The sequence below is a fragment of the Sminthopsis crassicaudata genome, chromosome 4 (genome assembly GCF_048593235.1).
Source record: "Sminthopsis crassicaudata isolate SCR6 chromosome 4, ASM4859323v1, whole genome shotgun sequence".
Lineage (NCBI taxonomy): Eukaryota > Metazoa > Chordata > Mammalia > Dasyuromorphia > Dasyuridae > Sminthopsis > Sminthopsis crassicaudata.
The window spans coordinates 27,836,070-27,857,040 of NC_133620.1; the positions used below are offsets into that span (position 1 = coordinate 27,836,070).

Below are 20,971 nucleotides of genomic sequence, written 5' to 3' on the forward strand. Positions count from 1 at the left end.
TAGGTGGGATGAGATCACAGCCTGAAGGGCTATGCCCAGGAGAAGCATCGGAGGGCTCCCATGGTCCAGGGAGAAGAAGGCTGGTCAGTAATTGTGCTTTTCCCTTTGCTCCCTGGGTCACCACAGGCATGTAACACCTTGAAGCCTCAGTTTCCCCATTTTGAAAAAAGCCACAATGGACTAGACTTCTGAGTTCTCTTTGGGTTCAAAATCTGATCCTGTGACTTGCTGTGTTTGGCCCCAGAGACCGAAGCAGGAACATAGGAGGGAAGTCCCAAAGACGCAGATTTAGGCTTGGGGTCAGGGGACGCTCCTCCTCGGTGATGAGAGCTGTCCCTGAGAGGTGGCGATGAGCTCTCGGGAGGCTCCAAAGAGAGGCTGATGGTGTGGAAAAGATTTTTATTGTTATCGGCTGGATCAAGTGACATTCAGGTCCCTTCCAACTCAGAAGTTCAGTGATTTCGTCTCCTCCAACTAGAAGATCCTCAATTACTTGGGGAAAAATATAGGACTGGGATAACACATTGTCTCAGTTTTATAAATGGAGAAACTGAGGCTCAGGCAGGAGACGTGGCCATCCAGGTCACACAGCCAGCTGGTGGCAGGATCAGGACTGAAATCCCAGATGGTCTCTCTCCCCGACGCCTTCAGCATATGTTCTAAGCTGAGGGCACGCTCCCAGCATGTACTTCTTTGGGACATTGGGAGAATGTGAAAGCCATCCTAGCAGTGCGGTAGTCACAGAGAGATCAGTTTTGGAGGCACAGGTAGTGAGGTCCCCGTCCCTCTTCTTGAAGGCGAGTCTCTTGTTGGAGGTGTTTTGTACTATATTTTAGTGGGACTAGAAGCCCCCAAGGTCACTTCCTGCTCGGAGGGCTGGGGATTCTCGGGAAGCAGTTTTGTTAGGGTTCATTGGACAGAGGGGCCTCCATTTGTTTCATTCCATTAATGACCATAATTCCTTAGCACTTCTGACCTGCTTCCTCACTTTGTACACAGAGTACAGAATTGATTTTTTTCAAGCTGAGCCTTCTGTTATTTAGACAAGAATAACCTCTCATCCCCTTCACTCTGATTGGCTGTTGTCAAAGACTAATTCCAGACCACTGAGTCCTTTAGGAGATGTACATGACATCATCTCTAGCCCCGAGTTTAGGATGCGAGCTGGATCGGGGCCACGGGATGCTCGCAGGGCCCAGTTTTGCTCACGCTCCAAGCTTTCGAGAAGCATTTCCCTGCCCACAGGTCTTGCTCCTTCAGTGAAAGGGATCAAGGGCTTCCTGCTAGAAAAGGGCATTTTGTGCAAGCACAGCTGGGCTTTTCATGAGTCAGAGTGATAAAAATCTAATTGCTTGGTAAGAAAGTTTCCGCTTCCCAGTAAGGACGCCTCAGGAGGTACAAATTAGAGAAGAGAGGACATGGCAGACGCGGGAGTCAGCAAGCCTGCTGGGCCTGTGGAAGGCAGTCCAGGCTGCTCCTCCTGCTTGTGGGATTCAGCGTGCCTCCCTGTAGGCAGGCCCAGTCTGACTCAGGGGCTGCAGCAGCACCCCCAGATGCCCTTCCCATCCATCCCTCTGTCACTGCTAGGCTGTGTGTTTGACAGACCACCAGCCCTCCTGGCATCTCAGCCACTTCATTGCAGACTGCATGTTCTGCCCATTAAAGGCCAGCTGCTGCTGGTCAGCAAACCAGCCCCCTCATATTACAGATGAGGAAACTGAGGCAGAACAGGCCCCAAGGGCTCGCAAGGTGCAGGATTTCATCTTTGTGTTGCTGCCGCCTCCTGTCAAGGCTCTCGGCCCAAGGGGGTGTTCTTGTCCATCCATCAGCTGACAGCCTTTGCTCTGTGTCCTTGCCAGATTTATATAGACTGACCTCCGAGCTGCTTGGAGAAGGTGCCTACGCCAAAGTTCAAGGTGCTGTGAGTTTGCAGAACGGCAAAGAATATGCAGTGAAGGTAAGGGTCCCCAGGCAGGCCCAGGTTTGGGTTTGTAAACAGGCTTCTAGCCATTATTGGACCAGCCTCTGCATCCTTTGAAAAATGAATGGACTTGGGGCAGCCAGATAGTGCAGTGGATAGAGCACCGGCCCTGAAGTCAGGAGGACCCAAGTTCAAATATAATCTCAGACACTTAATACTTCCTAGTTATGTGACCCTGGGCCTCAGGGGAAAAAAAAGTAAAGAAAAGAAAAACAAATGGACTTGGGGCAGCCAGATAATACAGTGGATAGAGCACCAGCCCTGAAGTCAGGAGTTCAAATCTTAATACTTATGGCCCTGGGCAAGTCACTTAACTCCAATTGCCATAGCAAAAGAAAAAAAAAAGGAAAAATGAATGGACTTCCTGTAACTCCTCCTATTGGAGGGACAAGGTTGGTGGAGTGCTGAGCTTATTAGGTCCCTTCACACTGAGTCTAGCACCTGTCTGATGGACCCCCTGGGCCATTCAGGGGTTAGGCCTAAGTAAGAAAAGGAAACCCCCCCAGGTTTAAGAAGAGAGGAAAAAAAAAGAAAAAGACAGATGTATCCTGTTCTTTCCTCCTGCCCTTGGCTCCTCTTATTTAGGAGGAATCCATTTCATCTGTCAAAACCTTTCTGTGTGAAGCCCTCATTGACATGGGGAGCCGGCATGGCCTGGGGGAAGGTTCCCCACCAGACACCGAGGAGGAAGCTCAGACATAGGAGAGGTGGGGGCGGTGGCTGTCACGAAGGTCCCGGGGACACAGTGTCTGGGGACAGGAGAGCGGTCAGCAGCGTCTTCGGGGCACTGGATTTGGCTGGTGAGGACTCATCATTAGTCCTGCAGAGGAAGGTTTAGGTGAACAACAAAGTCTCAAGTCAGGTCGCAGAGCGCTGACAGGTGGGTGAGAGGCGTCCCACAAAGAACTGGAGACCCAAAGGTTCTCGTCTACTGGGGAAGGAATGGATGGGCCAATAGAGGCCCTAGCCTCTGGTTGTGCTCTAAGAAATGAGGGCCGCGATGGGTTCAGAAAAGCAGGGGAGACCTCCGTGAACTGACGCAGAGGGAAGTGAGCAGCCGGGAGCAGTTTATACAGGAACAAAAGCAGCTTTGTGAGAATGAGGAAAGCTCTGAGGGACTCGAGAACTCTAAGGAACACCACCACGACCATGAGTGCTGGATGATTAGCACTCATCTCCTAACAAAGAGCTCATTGGCTAGCTATGCAGAGTTAAGTCTATCTCTGGACATGGCTAATGGGAGAATTTGTTTGGCTTGACTGTTTGTCATGAAGGATTTTTTGTTTGTTTTTTGGTTTTTACAAGGTTGGGGTTGGGAGAGACAGATCTGGAAGGCAGATAAAATAAATATATGTTATGTTCTTTTAATTGTTTAAAAAAAAAGGAAGGAAGGAAGGAAAGGAGAAAGAAAGAGAAAAGGAAAGAAAGAATAAGAGAAAAGAAAGAAGGAAAGGAAGGAAAGAAACAGTAGTCTTGATGTTTTTTCAAGTGGTTTAACCAAAGGGGAAAGAGATGTAGGATGATAGTTAGCAGGATTATATGGATCAAGTGAAGGCTTTTTGAAAAAGGAGGAGACACAGATATATTTATGGGGAGTAGACAGGGAGAGATGGGAGCCAAGTAAGAGAAAGGAGATGGAGAGGACCATCTTCTGGTTAGTAGGAGAGCATGCAGAGGTGAGAAACAGGCACCGGTGACCCAGGAGGCCAGGAGGTGGTGACAGCAGAGGGAGGAGCAGGGGAGAAGAAGGTGTTCTCATCATGAGAGGAAGGAGGCCGGGGCTCCCACTGTTCTGGCCTCTTGTCCTGGCTTCTGATTGGGCTTCCTGCCCCTGTCTCTTCTTCCCTCACCCGTTCCCCCACAGCTGGCCCAGATCTGATCATGGCATTCCCTGGTTTAAGAAAACTCAGGGCCCCCCTCTCCTCAGAGATTAAGCCTGGCGCTTGCAGTCTCTCATGGGCTTTCTTCTGGTTTTGTGCTGTGGCCCCCGTCATGTCTGCTGGATTCTGAGTGTGCTGGGAGTCCTTAAATGTGAGCTGCTGAGACGCTCGCCTGTCTCTCAGACCCGCGCCTGCCTCGAAGGCTTTGCTGCAGCATGTCCCTGTTGCCATTGCGCTCTCCCTCCCTGAGTATCGCCTAAGAGCCTCTGGGCGGACGCTCTGGAGGGGCCCAGAGACCCTTCACAGCTTCCTGTTTTTAAATGCATGAAATGAAATAATGAGGACGACGAAGGAAGCTAGTTTGGTTGAAGTTACATTGAAATGCCATCTTCAGAATAGTTTTAAGCCCCAGTTCCTAAGCCTTGCCCAGGCTCTCCCTTGGGGCCAGGAGACTTTTGCCTTCTCCTTTGTGTCCTTGTCCCCGGCATGTAACGGGTAGGCAAAGGGATTGAGGGTGGAGGGGAGACCACAGCTGCCGTTGGTGGAATCCTTTAGGTTCTCGGAGCTCCTCTGCCTCTGGCTGCAGCCAGCCTAGACTCCAGCCGGGAAACACTTGGCTCCATCTGCCTGTAGCATCCCGGCCGCCTTGATCCCAAGCCCAAGGGCCTGCGGGCTCAGGCCTGACCAATGCCCTTCTTTCCACAGATCATCGAGAAACAAGCCGGACACAGTCGGAGCAGGGTGTTTCGGGAGGTAGAGACATTGTATCAGTGTCAAGGCAACAAGTGAGTCTGAGAGAAGCCTGGCTGCTTCTGAGGGGACCCTCTGCTCCCCCCTGCCACGGTTGGGGGGTGACGGTGGGAGGGACAGTTCCCCAAGCATTTGACAGTTGATCTTCCGTTCCGGGAGCTCCCTGACGCTTTGAGCGTCATTCCTGGGGAAGTGACCTGCCCACAGTCATGAGGCTTTGGAAGTCCAGAGATGGAGGAGGGTTTGTGACGGCCATCTCGTCTGCAGATCAGCTGGTGCTGCTGAGATGCCCGCTCCTCCTTCCTCAGTCCCAGGAGTTAACCCGGTGACTAATTTGCTCGGCAAACCCTCTCTGCAGAGGGGTGACCCTGAACTGGTCATTTCCTGCCTTGAGCTCTGGGGGCTCGTACTCTGCTCACACGCCCGCCCCCCCCAAACCGTGTGGGGGGAGAAGTGGTTTGTGAGGGCCCTCGAGAAATGGCATGATTTATGAGAGCGCCAGGATTACTGAGCACTGACGTCCCCAACCCGTTCTGTGATCAAGGTCTTCAGTAGCGCTAATGTATTCTGTGCTTTTTCCTTCTCAGACCTTGACTAGCACTGATTATGCTGTCCTGCCTTGTAGCGGGTGTGTGGGTGTGTGAGTGTGTGTGTCTGACTGTGTCTGTGTGTGTCTCTGTGTGTGAGTGTGTCCGTGTGTGTGTGTCTGTGCGTGTGTGTCCGTGTGTGTGTCTGACTGTGTCTGTGTGTGTCTCTGTGTGTGAGTGTGTCCGTGTGTGTGTCTCTGTGTCTGTGTGTGTGTCTGAGTGTGTCCGTGTGTGTGTGTGTCTGTGTGTGTGTGTCCGTGTGTGTGTCTCTGTGTGTGAGTGTGTCCGTGTGTGTGTGTGTCTCTGTGTGTCTGTGTGTGTGTCTGAGTGTGTCCGTGTGTCTGTGTGTCTCTGTGTGTCTGAGTGTGTCCGTGTGTATGTGTCTGTGTGTGTGTCTCTGAGTGTGTCTGTGTGTGTGTCTCTGAGTGTGTCTGTGTGTGTGTCTGAGTGTGTCTGTGTGTGTCTATGTGTGTGTCTGTGTGTGAGTGTTTCCGTGTGTGTGTCTCTGTGTCTGTGTGTGTGTCTGAGTGTGTCCGTGTGTGTGTCTCTGTGTGTGTGTGTCCGTGTGTGTGTCTGTGTGTGTCTCTGTGTGTGTGTGTGTGTGTGTGTCTGAGTGTGTCCGTGTGTGTGTGTGTCTCTGTGTGTCTGAGTGTGTCCGTGTGTATGTGTCTGTGTGTGTGTCTCTGAGTGTGTCTCTGTGTGTGTGTCCGTGTGTGTGTCTGACTGTGTCTGTGTGTGTCTCTGTGTGTGAGTGTTTCCGTGTGTGTGTCTCTGTGTCTGTGTGTGTGTCTGAGTGTGTCCGTGTGTGTGTGTCTCTGTGTGTGTGTCTGTGTGTGTGTGTCCGTGTGTGTGTCTCTGTGTGTGAGTGTGTCCGTGTGTGTGTCTGTGTGTGTCTCTGTGTGTCTGTGTGTGTGTCTGAGTGTGTCTGTGTGTGTGTCTCTGTGTGTCTGTGTGTGTGTCTGTGTGTCTCCTGTATCTCCCTACTAGCTTTCGGCCCCCTCCCATCTCTCCAGCCTTCCTCCACCTTGCCCCCATGCACATGATCAGGGGCTCCCGACACGCTCTCCCTGTCCCTCTGCCTCCCAATTTTGTTGTCTCCCTTCATTCCGGCGTCAGTCTCCTCTGTACCCTCCTGTGTCTCATCTCCCCATAGACCCAGAGCTCCTTGAGGGCCGGGCCCAGCGGGTAGCAGGTGCTTAGCCTGGCACACAGTAGGCCATCCTCAGTCTCGTTAGGAGGTCCCGCTCCCCGTAGCTTCTTCGTTCAGCTTTAGAAGCTCGGTGCAGCTTGTTTCGCTCTGGGAAGAACGGGGGGAAAGCAAGCCCCCGTGCCGCCCCTCCCTGCCCCAGAATCCAGGCCGGTGGTCGGTCTCCCCGCTGAGCTACAAGACGACCTTGTTGGCAGAGCGTGTAATGCTGGGCAGACGGCGAGTGTTCACCGGGGAGCGCTACAAGTACCTACGGCTGCGAGCCCCCGCTCTTTCATTAAGCAGCACTTAGCAGTGGGGGCTGGCGGCGCCCACGTTCGGCCCCCAGTCTATTTGACAGATGTTTCCATTTTCTCCAGGCCATGTAAATACTGCCCCGTGATTTATGGGAGAGGAGGAGGGCAAGTAATTATTTTATACTTGCCTCCAGGACACACGCCTCCTATTCCACGTTATTAACCGCAATTGCTTACCGTCGGCTGCTCTGGGTTTTCTGGGCTCTGATGTGACCGGGACTTTTTTATAACCCTACCTGGCGGATTTTAGGGCTGGGGTTTGACAGCACGGGCTTGGCGGAAAAGCGCGGGGGACACAACATTATGGAAAGATAAGGTGACCCGGAGCCGGCGCGCACCCCGGCCCTTCCAAAGCGCCGATCCAGCCAGTTTGCCCCTTCCAGCTTGAGTTTTGACCCTCAGCGGGGTGTCTTGCGGCCATAAAGGAGGGTCGCTGCCATTTTCCCCATCAAGTCTTTCTTTTTTCTCTTCCCTTTCAGGAACATTTTGGAACTGATTGAATTTTTTGAAGACGATGCGAGATTTTACCTGGTCTTTGAGAAACTGCAAGGAGGTACTTGTGCCCCCGCTGCCGCGGGCAGCGATGATCCGTCACAGCTCCCAAAGGCCCCTGGACGGGTTCTGGAATGAAAAGGACGAAGGACTTTAGAACTGCCCTTGATTTGGGAGAAGGGAGGCGGGGGAAGGAGGACAATTAACATTTGTGCAGCTAACAAGGCAGCCGTTTGGCATTCTATAAGCGCCTTTTCATTATAATAGGAATCGCATATAGATAAATTTAGTCATCAATTTCCCAATCCCCTACTTTGACAGATCCACCACTTAACAAAATTAATTATGGGGTGGGAGTTTTTAACGCAGTGGCGATGCCAGAAATACTCGCTGGAGGAGGGAAGAGCCTCGGTGCTTGGGGCTGGCAGCCAAGGTTGAGTGGGACCAGCAGCGTGCCAGCTGCCAGGAGGAAGCGGCCCTTTGGCCCGCCATCTGGCCTGGCCCCGCTGCCAGCGGGAGCAGCTCTCCGGAAGCCAGATGCTCTTGCTCTCGCTCTCCCCTCCTTACTCTGAGCCCCTCGGGATGCCCCTGAGTGAGAATTAGCAGAGGTGAGGAGGGCTGCGGCCCGCCCCGGGCGAGCTGTTCTTTGTGTGACACTCGTGGGCATCGAGCTGACCTCTCGGCCTTGGGCCGCAGTAGCTGAGCCAACTGGCCACCAGTCTGTAAACTGGAAGGGGCATTGACACTTCCCGAACCACAGGAGTCCTTGGGGATGTCAGGGAGGAAACTGAGGTGCTGAGGGGGGAGCCGTTGGCTACTGTCACTCAGGACCTGGGACTTGCCATCTGGCCTGTGGCTCCCCACGCAGATGCTCGCTGCCCTCCCAGGGGCCGCTGCCCTCCTAGGGCCTCTGTGGCAGGTCTGCCAGGGTCAGGGTCAGGGCCAAGGCCGACGTGGGAGGGATAAAGATGTTGGCTCAGTCCCCCGTCATGGGAGAGGCTTGAATGGTGCTGAGAGGGAACCAGTCAGTGTCAGTGAGAGACTGCAGGAACTCCAGGCTGGATCCCTTCCGCACAGAGGGCTCCCCAGCCCCACACTCAGCCCAGGAACCTGGGCTGTGTGCCCGGTGGGGGGGGGCCCTAGTCAGAGACGTGACTCAGCACAACGCACCAACAGTGCAGGGGGAGAGGGGCCGCAAACGTGGGTTTTTCCCATCTCGTCTTCCCTCCCAGATCCTTGTAGCTTTCCCTCAAAGTGGGGGAATCCTCAGGGGAGGTGAAAGGTCTTACAAACCATGGCTGTTTCTTCTCTAGTCAGGTACTTCCAAAGGGAGGCCCTCTGTGCTTGGGACTGGGCCCCTCTCACCCCGGGGGGCTCCTGGATTGCAGGTAGGGCCCACCCTGGCAGCTCGGTGGCCCAGTACATGGCATTCAGGACTTAGCATCGCTTACGAGCTGTAGCACTGGGCATGTCGCTTGATTCTGTCTGCCCCAGCTTTCCTGTCTGTAAGATGGGAGGAATAATAGCGCCAGAGTTCCTCGCATTAAGGGGTTCCTGCTCATTCTTCTTGAGCCAAAACTGAACCGTGGTTGGGGACCACTTGGCATCCAGTATCATCGTTGTCCCGGCGCCCGACCAGATCCCAGCAGATTGTGACGTTTAATCACCGAATTGTTTGGCCAGCCGGTGTCTGACAGATCCCCTTGTCTCTTTCGCCAAAGGTTCGATTTTGACTCACATCCAAAAACGAAAGCATTTCAACGAGCGGGAAGCCAGCCGAGTGGTCCGCGATGTCTCCTCCGCCCTGGACTTCTTGCATACGAAGGGTGAGTGAGTCAGGCCCTTGGGCACTCGTAGCCGGGGCTCTTCAGAGGCCCGGCTTGACTGCTTGGCAAGTGTTTGGGGGGGTTGGAGGATGTTCTGGAGCTAAGGGGGGGCCCTTCTCTCTTTCTGTTTAAGCGCACCTCTGACTGGGAGAGTCGTCAGAGGGCAGTTATGGCTGTGGTCAGAGCCAGCTCCCTCCCACTCCTGACCCAGCGAGTGACCCGTACCCCTTCGCAAAGCCGTCGGTCGGGGTCCCTGCCCCTCTCAGTAGTTGGGGCAGCTATGTCCCGTTCATTCATACAAAATGCTCTAACCAGGAGAACTGGCGCATCTGGAGCCCTGGGCCGTGACTTTCTCAGTCTCTTGTGGGCCCACCCCTGGCAGCCAGATGATCTCTGCAGCAGCCCCGCCGGGACCCCTGGGAAACGGGCTCGGACCCGCACAAGTGTCTGTCCAGAGAGCCCGGGCATCCGAAGCAGTCGTTTGTGGGAAGGGCGCGCCAGCTTCAAAATGGCGAGCGTTAGTGGAGCCCGGTCATTTCTGGCATCGTGCTTACAGACACATCCTGGGCTTCTCGTGTATGTGCGGGTAGTCTTCATTCAGCCAGGTTTTGTTTTTAAAAATGGTTTCCATCCCATTGTCAGCTTTCGGGTCCTCAAAGGTTCTTGCCCTTGGCTGCTCTGAGGAGGCAGATGTGGGTCAGCAGCTGATCTCAAAGATTGACTTGGCAGCCGAGGGGGGCAGGGCTCGGACCTCCATGAGAGGCACCCTTGACATCCCCCCGGAAGGCCTCATCCCAGAGTTCCTCCTGCTCATCACCTCCACAGCAGCCCTCCTCTAGCTGGAATGAAGAGATGGAGAACACAGGCCTCCTGCTGTGGGCATGGGAGCTTCCAGTGCACACAACCTAGGGGTGTGAGTGTGTGTAATTGTGTGTGTGTGAGTGTGAGCGTGTGTGTGATTGGGGGGGGCATGTGTGTATATGTGAGTGTGTGTGTGAGAGTGTGAATGCTGGGGAAGGGGCGTGTGTACGCACAAGCACTGGCCCGAAGGACGGCTGAGCCCGGGCTGCCACAGCAGCAGGAAAGAACCTTTAACAAGACCATGAAATCCGCTTCCATTCCTGACACTAACTGGGAGGGACCAGCCGGAGGCTCCAGGGACTGTGTCACTATTTTCCCAGAACATCAAACATTTTCCTCCTCTCCTGGGTTCAATCAAGGCAAAAGGCTCTACTGACTACATTAGCAGGGAGAATGCAAGGGTTCGGTTCCCAACGCTGGGCCCTCAGGGAGGTAGCCTCCTTTGCCAGGCCCCGGGCTAGGTGGAGTCATTACAAAGTCCCTCATGATTCTGCCTTCATGGAGCTTTGCAGTCAAAGGAGCATTTATTAAGTTCCTGCTGTTTACATCCTAAAAACTTCACAAAGATTATCTCATTCTATCTTTACACAATTCCATGAGGTTTTTATTATCCTTATTTTTCAGTTGAGGAAACTGAGGTAAACAAGTCGAGAGACTTCTGTCCAAGGTCACACAGCTAGGAGGTGTCTCGGATGGGATTTGAACTCGAGTCTTCCTGACCCAGACCCAGCGTTCTGTGTACCTAGCTACCGAGCTCCTCGGAATTATGGGGGGAAACAGACCTATACTAAGGATAAATACAAGAATGCCCATTGTGCAGTGTCCGAGGGAGGTACAAACACTGGAGAGCGTGCTCTGGGTCTCAGTGGGCTCCCCTGCGGTCCCAGCCATGCACACCTGCCCGCCTGCTTCCAGCCTCTCTTTTCCCTCCTTGTCCACGTCCTCCCTCAGTGACTCACGAGCCGGACGCTGGGGTGACTGGGGGCAGGATCGGCACCCGGGAGAAGAATTCCAACGAGCGGGGTGTCTGAAGAGCGGCAGCTGTGATGAATGGCCACGGCTCCACATCTGAGGGCTGGGATGTGTGCGGGTAGCACCTGCCTGACAGAGATTTACAACGTCTCCCTACCTGCTGCTGTCCATCCAAAGTGGGTCACGCCTCCTCAGGTGCCTGGTGGGGGGGCCGGCTCTGACCAGCTTCCAGGTGTGTGCTGGGACCGAGGGGGCAGCTGTGAGCGTCTCAGGAACTCTCGTTCCCTCGCCGTCGGCCTGCGCCACCACGTGATCCATGAAGTGGCTGAAAAACGATTGCCGACTGAGCCTTGGAGCTTGATAAATAACTTTACTCTGCAAAGATGGATGGGGCCTCCATGGTCAGCCTGGAAACAAGGTCTGTACTTTTAAAGCACCGGCCACGCTGCAGCAGAGCCTCTGGGAAATCGGCGGAAGGCGGGCTGCTGCCCAGTGGTTCTTGACGCTTCCGGCCCGGGGTCCCTGGCCTGGTCCCGGGAAGGTGGAGGCGAGGCTACCCCCTGCCGCCTTCGGAAACATTAGCCGTAATGGGAAAGTACTTTCCCTTTTAGAGCTGCCACTGGTTGCCTGGCTCCATTTGGGCAAATTGGAACTTGGTTGCTCTGGGTTTTCATTCAATTAGGTGGCTTGGATGAAGTGAGCCAGCTCTGGGACGCTTCCCACTGGCAAGGGGCACTCGCAGGTGTGCAGGGACCGCTTCTGGGAAGGGAAGGGTGCTGAAAAGTGGCGGTTCCAGGGCCAAGGTGGAGAAAGTTCTCTAAAAGGAAGTCGTGTTTCCAGTTGGCTTCCATGACAGTGACAGCAAGCCGGCCTGCGACTCTGCTTTAGAGCAGGTGGCCACAGAGACCCCTGCCCACCCATGTCCAGGATTGTATTTGGCTCCTGCAGAGAGGCCGAGAGCTCCCCCACCCTGAGGTGGAGTGTTCCTGAAGGAAGCCACGTCGGGGTCAAGCCCCCCAGCTCCCCTGGGTGCCTTTGGCAGCCTCATAGCCATCCTATGGTTAATACTGTCCCAGGGCAGGAGGCTCCTGTGGGAAAGAAGGGTCTTGGTTCTGTCCCTGGGGACGCCAGAGGCCTTTCTTTCTGTCCCCCCTCAGACAAATCCTCCCCCAAGCAGCCAGCTGGTTCTGCGGCCACAAGAGGGGAGGGGAATTAGGCGAGCCCTAGGAGACTTGTTAACACTTGGTCCACTGGAAATTCAGGGCATCCTGCGTGGCGCAAAGCTTTGGCTGTGGCCATACAAGAAGAAATGAGGGGAGGCCGCGCTGATCCCCCGAGAGCTTCTAAATGAGGACCTAATTACCACGGCCGCGCCGTTCGGAGCACTCGGGGCTGCCGGCTGCGACTGCCCTCGCTTTGTCCTCCCTCACGGCGGCGCGGAAAGGCGGATGGCTGGAAGTCGGTTGGCTGTGGAGGCCTGGCTTCTGCGGGCTCCCGAGTCGGCAGGCCCTCCCTGTGGCCCCGCTTACTTCTGTCTCCTGCAGCTCGTTAATTTTTTAATGTACCATAATTGGGAATTAATCTGCGAGCAGCAGCATTTGAAAAAAATTAATTGCGTGTGGAATGTCTAATAATTGTTTGCATCTTAACCATTTCTTCCCCTCCCTTCATTTCAGGCATCGCTCACCGAGATCTGAAGCCGGAGAACATCCTGTGTGAATCCCCCTCAGAGGTACTCAGGGGCCTCCGTGCCGGGGAGGGGGGAGCCTGCTGCTGGCCCCGTGCCGCCTCCTGCCTCCTTGCTTACTCTCAGTAGTGCGGAGGCAAGCTGGCTGAGTTTTAAAAACATGTCTGATCTGCACAAAATAAATGCTTTCCGAGGTGGCCGGCTCGAAAACCTTCCCAGACTTCTTCCAGAAAGAAAACCTGGTCAGAAGCATTTCCTTGTGTGTGCAGGGATACCGGCCTGGTAGGTTTGGTAGGAACAGGCCTATGCGAGACCCGTCTTGTTGGGAAGGTACTTACCATCATCTGTGATATGGGGTGATATTAGTGAATCATCTCCTTCCCAGACTTGTCTGATTACAGCAGTAAAGAATAACAAATCAGTGCATCATCTTTCTATTTAAGTCCTAGCTCCAGAGGATTGCTTTCATTTCGTGCTGTAATTTAAAAGCTGAAAATCAGAATCCTAGCGTCGCAGAACTGAGTTAGATCTCCAGCTCTGGCCAGCTTCTCTCGGGGGATGAAGCTTGTCATCTAGCGGTTATTCAGCTTCTGGCCTGGGGGATCCCCCACCTCTCTAGCCAGTGATTAACTAGGAGAAGAAAGGTCCAGATCCTGGCCCCAATATTAGCTCACAGTAGCAGAGGGCCCTAGCTAGAAGTGAACGTGGAGACGGTGGACCCAAGCCCCTCTTTTCACAGGTGGAAAAACTGAGGCTCAGAGGAGAGGAAAGCGGCAGAGCCCTCGTTCTGGCTCAGGCCTTCTGGGACCCCACCTGCTTTTTGCCTCCCTTGTCTGGAGCTGAAATCTGTGTCCTCATAATGTCACAGGTGACCCCTGATTTTGCCCTTGGTGGCCACACAGACCCTGCCTATTCCCTCTCCCACGTGACTTCTTGCCTGGGATATTTAAAGAGCAATTCCACAGACCCTTAACTCTTCTCTCCAGATTAACATCCCTGGTTCTTTGAGCCGGTGCTCATGGGGGATGGTCTCCTGGTTCACCCTAGGGATCCTCCACCTCGTCACTGGACGTCACATGGTCAAGTGACAGGGGCTTGTCTCTCTGCAGTTAGGCCTGGATGGACTCCCACGCCGTGCCATTGATTCATCCCCTAATGAAGACACACTGATATCTAGCTGTGCCCTAGTATTTGTGAAACCAGTTTTTTTTTCCTCCACTTTGGTTTGGGTTTTTGGTTTTTGAAAAAGTAATCATTTATTGATAGCTCGTTTTTTACATCACTGGAATTTCTCCCAATATCCTTCTTCCCCCCTCCCAGAGATCATAACAAATATTTTTTAAAGGAAAAAGGGAAGGAAAAAAAAAAAAAGAAAAACCCATCAGTGCAGTCCCAAAAGTCTGCCATAAGAGCAGTGCTGCTCCTCTCCAGGGGATTCTGCCTCCACAAAGGATGGGGGAGGGGATTCTTTTCTGTTTTTTCCTTGCAGCCAGGATTTTGCTAGGTCATTGAATATAGTTTTCCTGGTACTACTTCATGTATTCCTTCTCTTTGCACCAAATTATCAGTTTTCCAGCCTTCTCCAGAATCACCCCCTTTGTTTACAGCTCAGTAAGAGTAAATTTCATTCCATTCCTGTTCCATACTTTATTTAGCAGTTCCCTAATAAATGAGCATCATCTCCACTTCCAGTTCTTTGCTAGCACATTCTGGGGGGACTTTCTTCTTATCAGTGACCCTCTTGGGATGTGACAAAATCTCTGGACATTTTAGTCACTTGTGTAATTCCAAATTGCTTCCCAAAATGGTGGCTTTGATCCACAGCTCCACCAACAATGTACCTGTGTGCCTTTTCTCCCCATCTTCTGTCATCTTTGCCATTTTGTTGGAGGCGGGTGGTGAGACTCCAGAATGGTTGTGATTTGCATTTCTTTTGTTATTCGTGATTTGGAATATTCTTGCCAGTGGTTGTTAAGAGTTGAATTGTTGGCTGTTCTTTTACAATTATCCCTCCTTTGATCACTTGGCTTTCTGAGTACAACTTTCTGAGGTCATTGGCTATGTAGTTATCTGGATCTTGTAACATGAATGCCTCATGGCAGCCAGGTGCTTTCTCTTTAGCTTGACTTGTCTTGGGTGTGGTATTCCCTGGGAGACACCTTTGTTTTGACCTTTCTGCTCAGAGTACCAGTGTGACCTCGCACACTTATTAGGCCGAATGACCCTGGGCAGGTCAATTAACCCCAACTGCCTCTAACATAAACAGAGTCCCTATTTTCAATTAACTTATTAATTAAAATTAACTATTTTTTAAAATTATAATTAATCATTATCAATTGAATCTTTAGTATTTTATTTTCCAAATTTCTACAAAAATAATTTTCAATATTTGTTTCTGTAAGACTTTGTGCTCTAAATTTTTTCTCCCTGTCTCCCTTTCCTCTCCCTTCCCACCTCTCCAATTCAGTAATTAATCTGATATGGGTTAAATATGTGCAGTTCTTTTAAACATATTTCCATTTTTTGTCATGTTGTACAAGAAAAATCAAACCAAAAGGGGAAAAAACCAAGAGAAACAAAAAAACCAAAAAATGAAAATCATATGCTTTAATCCATAGTCAGTCTCCATAGTTTTCTCTGGATGTGGATAGCATTTTCCATCGCAAATCTATTGTAATTTAGGCCTAAATCTTTTTTTTTCTTTTTTCTTTTTATTATAGCTTTTTATTTACAAGATATATGCATGATAATTTTTCAGCATTGACCCTTGCAAAACCCTCTTTTTCAGCTTTTCCCCTCCTTCCCCCACCCCCTTCCCTAGATGGCAGGCAGTCTCATACATGTTAAATATGTTAAAGTATATGTTAAATACGATATATGTTTACATGTCCATACAGTTATTTTGCTGCACAAGAAAAATAGGATTTAGACACAAGGTAAAAATAACCTGAGAAAGAAATCAAAAATGCAGGTGGATAAAAACAGGAGTGGAAATGCTATGCTGTGGTCCACACTCATTTCCCAGAATTCTTTCGCTGGGTGTAGCTGGTTCTCTTCATTATTGAACAAATGGAACTGATTTGGTTCATCTCAGTGTTGGAGAGGGCCACGTCCATCAAAATTGATCATCACATAGTATTGTTGCTGAAGTAGATAATGATCTCCTGGTTCTGCCATCTCACTCAGCAGCAGTTCATGTATGTCTCTCCTAAGCCTAAAATCTTAAAAAAAAAAAAAAAAAAAGGCATTTCCCCACCCCCACTCCCTTCCACTTCTCTGTAAAAAGAGGGGATTGGCGGCAGTGGAGATCCCTGCTCTCCGGCTGGGGTCCCTGGGGTCCCGTGCTCGCGCCCAGCTGCCCTTTGAGCAGCATCCTTCGTCTGTCCCCGTTGGAACAATAACAGTCCCCTAATTCCCACCTAGCTAGCACCTTACGGTCTTCAGAGTCCTCCCCCGCACCAGGTGGGCCTTTGAGGATGCCCCGCTCCTTTTAAGGAGGTTGAGTGCCTTGGCCAGGATCTCCGAGTGGGGGAGGCCGGCTTAGAGCCCAGGCCTCCGGCCTCCGCCTCCCTCCCAGCCCGTTGCCCCCGGCCTCCTACGGCGCCTGCCTCTCCCTGCCTCAACTCTTGTCTTCTTCCTGGGGCTTTGTGTTTTGTGGGTGGATCTTGACAGGAATGACTCCCATCCAACCTTCCCTAAAGAACAAACCAGGCAGCCATTAAGGCAAGTCCAAGGGAACAAGGGGCACATTTAGAGCCGGTGGTTTCTGAGCCAAGGAGAGAGGAATAAACATCTCCGAGTCAGTATGAAACCTGCGGCAGCCACGTCGAGCTGATCTCGAGCTGCTGCCGCCTTCATTCGAGTCATTGGCAGCTGGAGGGAGGAAGCGTTCATGAAGCCCTCCTGGTCTCATGGAAGGGCCCTCACGGCCAGACTGGAGCCATTGCCTGAGGTCACTCGGGCTAGAAATGGCCCCTCCAGAATGCTCTCCCCCAGGGGTCAGTGGCCAAGGGTCAGTGCCCATCCACACCCTCTCTTTAGATGGCTTCCTGCCTGCTTTCCCTCAGAATCACGACCCTTTTGTCACCAGCATCGGGTTTCCCTCTGGCTGTGGGAGCCCGCCCTCCTTGCTTTCTCCTACAGCGCAGCAATGGCCGCGTCCCGCCTTGGGCAGAGCCAGCCATCGGCCCCCACAACAGCGCTGCTTCTGACTTTGCTGCCACCGCGTCTGCTGCCCTTCTCCGCCAGGCGTTGCCCTCTCTCCCCTTCCTGGGTTTCCCACATAAACCTCTCTTTTGAATCCGGTTCTCTTGTCCCCTTGAAATGAGGTCACCCTTTCCAGGGCCGGGGCCGGTTGTGGATTCCGTTCCACTAGAGCTGAGGGAGGACTCCGCCATCTCCTTTGCCTCCTTGGGCGAGGAGCCAGAGCGGCCGTCCCATGCCCCCTCCCCACCCTTACAACGGCCTCCCCCTTCTTGGAGGAGTCCGGCGGGGGCTGGAGAGCCGGCCCAGGGCCTTGTAGAAAGGACTCCGTGGGTGTGAGGGCCCCGCCTGCAGAGAACCCCTGAGCTGTGGGGAGAAGGGTCTGCCGAGGAGGTGGCGGGGGAGTGTCCCCTCAAATGGTCGGGGTGAAGGTGCAGCTGGGGGAGTCATGGCCAGGCCGCTGCTCCCAGGAGTTTGGCAGTGAGAGATGGGGGGACCAGAGGCAAGGATGGGGGGGACCAGAGATAGATGGTGCAGGGACCAGAGACTGAGGTGGGGGGGGGGGCCAAGGCAGATGGTAGAGGGACCAGAGGCAAGGGGGGAATGGGTGGGGGAAGCTGCCATGGACTGAGCAAACCTGATTGGGTTTGTGGACAGATCAGAAGTGGGGCCAGGGAACCTGGAGGGAGAGAAGGGGACCTCTGTATCTGGCCCTGGAAGCGATGGGAGGGCCCGGGGTCAGGATGAGGAGGGCAAGGGCTTCATAACTGGAAGCGATGTGTGTCCTGTGGGAAGGTGAAGAGGCGCAGATTGGGGCAGGGAGGAAACCTGCCTTGGACGGCATTGGTCACAGGCTCTTCTGCCTGTGACGTCCTCCCCCTCTCAGCACTGACCCATGGTCCTGTGGCCCCCCAGAGCTCTCCCCACGGAGGGAAGCCGGCCTGGGGCACTGAGCTGCTAGAGCCTGGTTAGGACGTCTTTGGGCTCTTCTGGCGTGAGGTGGGGCAGGGCAGGTCCCCGACTGTGATTCGGGGAGCAGTGAAAGCTTCTCTTGGCTTCTGTGGAGAAGCTTCTCTGGCTCTAGTTGGGCCAGAGTTTGCAGTGACCAGGGCCGGGCCCTGGAGAGGACTCCACCGGCGGTGACCTTGCTCTCTCGTCCACTCCAGGTGTCCCCAGTGAAGATCTGTGACTTTGACCTGGGCAGCGGCGTGAAGCTGAACAACTCGTGTACCCCCATCACCACTCCGGAGCTGACCACGCCGGTAAGTGTCCTGGGGGCCGGGCCCGGGATTGTCCTCCCCTTTCCCTCCCCCCACTGCAGCCATCTTTGGGGAGCACATCCGGACAAGGTGCTGACAAGGCAGAGGAAAGCACCGAGGAGCCCGAGGCCTGGATGGGCCGCTTAGGGCCTTCTAGGTTCAGGTCTCACCCACCAGCGTCCTGTGCTCATGAAGCCGGCGTGCTAGGCTCTCAGGCCACGAGCATTTATTAAGCCACTTCTGTGTGCCGGATTCTCTACTAAGGGCTGGGGGTGCAGCTACCAGCAAAAAGACAGCCAGCCCCTGGCCTCTGGGCACTGCCTCCCTCATCTGGGACCGTCTCCGGCCCCACACCACCCTCAATCCCAAAGGGGGCTGGCTAAGCCCACAGCACTCAGCCCACAAGCACCATGTGGTCCAGGCCCCATGCTAGGGGCTGGGGACAAGTAGGAGCTTCCCATGAGGGTAGGGGGCAACATGAAGAAGGGAAGGGAAGGCACTCGCTGCGGGGGATGGGACTGGGGCCTTTGTGGGGAAGATGGTCCTTCTGCAGGAGGGAGGCAGGAGGGAGGGGGCTCAGTCAGTGACCTGAGGTCCCTTAGGACCATCTCCAGAAAGGAGAGTCACGGATACAGTGGCTGCAGGTGGAGAGAGGCAGGGCTTGAAGGGCCAGAGTCCTTTGTTTTACTCTGGGTGTGAAAGGGCTGCTAGGGGTGAGAGTGGGGCTAGGGATCCCACAGTCACTGCAACTGAAGGGAGGATGGAGGGGAGGCAGGTGAACCATAGAACCAAGAAGTCCAGGCGAGAGGTGAGGAGGTCCTGAACTAGAGGTGGCTGTGTGAGAAGGAGGTGCTGAGTGATGGGGGGCCATGTGAGAAATGAAGAAACCCTGAACTAGAGGGGGCCCATGCAGAAGGGGGGAAGGAAAGGGAAAAGTAAAGAAAATAAGCATTTAATAAGCACCTACTATGTGCCACAAATGTTTTATTTGATCCTTACAACAACCCTGGGAGATGGTGGGGAAACCAAGACAAGGTGAAGTGAGTTGCCAGGACACACAGCTCCTCAGTGTCTGAGGCAGGATTTGAACTTGGGGCTTCCTGACTCCAGGCCCCTATGTTCTGTGTACTGTGGTAGCTGGGGATAGGAGATGAGGAACAGGGAAGAGGCTAGAAACCTGGAAGAAGGCTGGAAATGGGGCAGTTTGGGAGACAGCAAGGTCTGTGGGGAGGATGGGCTCGGTTTGGGGGGTGACCGTGAGGCTGCCAGTTTGGGTGGGTGGCTCCCAGTGCAGACCATCAGGGAGCCCCTCCTCTTGGAGGACCTCAAGGCTGGAGCTGGAGGCTGGCCCAGAACACTGTTGTCTGCCTCCTGGCTGGGGTTGCTGGGATTCCTCTAAGATTCCTCTCAGATCCACTCAAGACACCTTTCTTGTTGAGGTTCTTCTCAGAGATTTTCAGCTCCCTAACAGCCTTTTCCTCCACATATTTAACGATGCAAGGCACCCATCATGTGTCCCTGTAAGAAAGCATGGCTGCCCTGGGTCGCCTTGGGTTACCTTCTTCCAGCCAGGAGCTCTGATTGCCAAAACCAAGGCTCCCTTTGGGTCCTCCCATCTCTCATCACGGAAGCTGCTCATTGGGGGAGTTGCCTGTCGGCAGCTTCCGAGGATCAATTGTGAAATCAAGGGTGTCTGGAGTGGGGGCAGAGGGGAGCTGCACTGGGGGAGGGGGTCTCAGCTTCCTTCTAGCTTCAGATCCTGAGAGACAGAATAACCAAATACTTGGGACATTGATAATATCATTAAAAAATAAATAACCCTCCTTGGCAACTGCTTAACATCTGAATAGAACCTCTCTTTAGTTAGTAAACCAAAAGAACTTTGGTGGGATCTCAAGGCCCCTCCCAGGAGCAGCTCCTTAGGGGTGTTTATGGATTTCCACTGGCTGGTGTCTGTTTTGCCCTTTTTCTGAATCCACAACTCTCCCAGACAGTGCTTAATAAATGCTTGTTGGCTGACTGACCTCGGGAAGATGGGGAGGTCTTCCTGTAGCTTGTGATCTCAGATCACCTGCATTTTCAGGTTATCAGATTTCTGATTTTTCATCCTCGCAGAAGACCCCCAAGCCATTTCTCTGGGTTTTTTCACCAGGATCACATAGTAGAGCTTGAAGTCTGTCCGTGCCCTCCTCCTCTTCATTTCCAGTTTGTTTCATGATTTCCCTTGAGATTCGAGATCTTTTGTCTTCCAGATAACATTCTGTTATTTTGTCTAGCTCTCCATAGTGTCTCCTAGGTAATTTGATTGGTGTAGCATGAAATGTGGAAATAAACCTAGCTTCTATTTTCATTATGTTAGTCTGGTCCAGCCAAGAGCACTGAGTAAACCTCCAATTCTTTCTTTGCTTTCCTTGTCTCCTTCTCTTTCCTGCTGCTTTTCCTTCCTTCGATTTTTTCCCTTGTGCCTTTCCTCCTTCTTCCCTTCCTTTTTCCCTCCTTTCCTTTCCTCCCTTCCCTCCTCCCTTCCTCTCTCTCTCCCTTCCTCCTTTCCCTTCTTCCTTCCAGAGGTGGTCCATAATCATGTCAATACAGATGTTTTGTTTTGTTTTGTTTTGTTTTTTTTAATTTTTTATTTTATTTTATAATTATAACTTTTTTTTTTTGACAGTACATATGCATAGGTAATTTTTTACAACATTATCCCTTGCACTTACTTCTGTTCAGATTTTTTTCCCTTCCTCCCCCAACCCCCTCCCCCAGATGGCAAGCAGTCTTATACATGTTAAATATATTATAGTATATTCTAGATACAATATATGTGTGTAGAACCAAATTTTTTGTTGCACAGGAAGAATTGGATTCAGAAGGTAGAAATAACAGTTTACACTCATTTCCCAGTGTTCCTTTTCTGGATGTAGCTGATTCTGTCCATCATTAATCAATTGGAATTGGATTAGCTCTTCTCTATGT

The 20,971-nt window shown here is 52.7% G+C and overlaps 1 protein-coding gene across 6 annotated transcripts in view; it reads left to right on the plus strand.

Annotated features, from left to right (window-relative positions):
- The window catches only part of MKNK1 (MAPK interacting serine/threonine kinase 1), a 41,844-nt gene that overhangs the window by 14,372 nt on the left and 6,501 nt on the right, over positions 1 to 20,971 (plus strand). For all 6 annotated transcript variants that reach the window (XM_074266035.1, XM_074266039.1, XM_074266036.1 and 3 more), the window contains 6 exons: positions 1,860 to 1,957; positions 4,567 to 4,646; positions 7,181 to 7,254; positions 8,915 to 9,019; positions 12,529 to 12,584; positions 17,909 to 18,004. In XM_074266035.1, the coding sequence (XP_074122136.1) occupies positions 1,860 to 1,957; positions 4,567 to 4,646; positions 7,181 to 7,254; positions 8,915 to 9,019; positions 12,529 to 12,584; positions 17,909 to 18,004 (509 nt within the window). The remainder of the gene's footprint in view (positions 1 to 1,859; positions 1,958 to 4,566; positions 4,647 to 7,180; positions 7,255 to 8,914; positions 9,020 to 12,528; positions 12,585 to 17,908; positions 18,005 to 20,971) is intronic.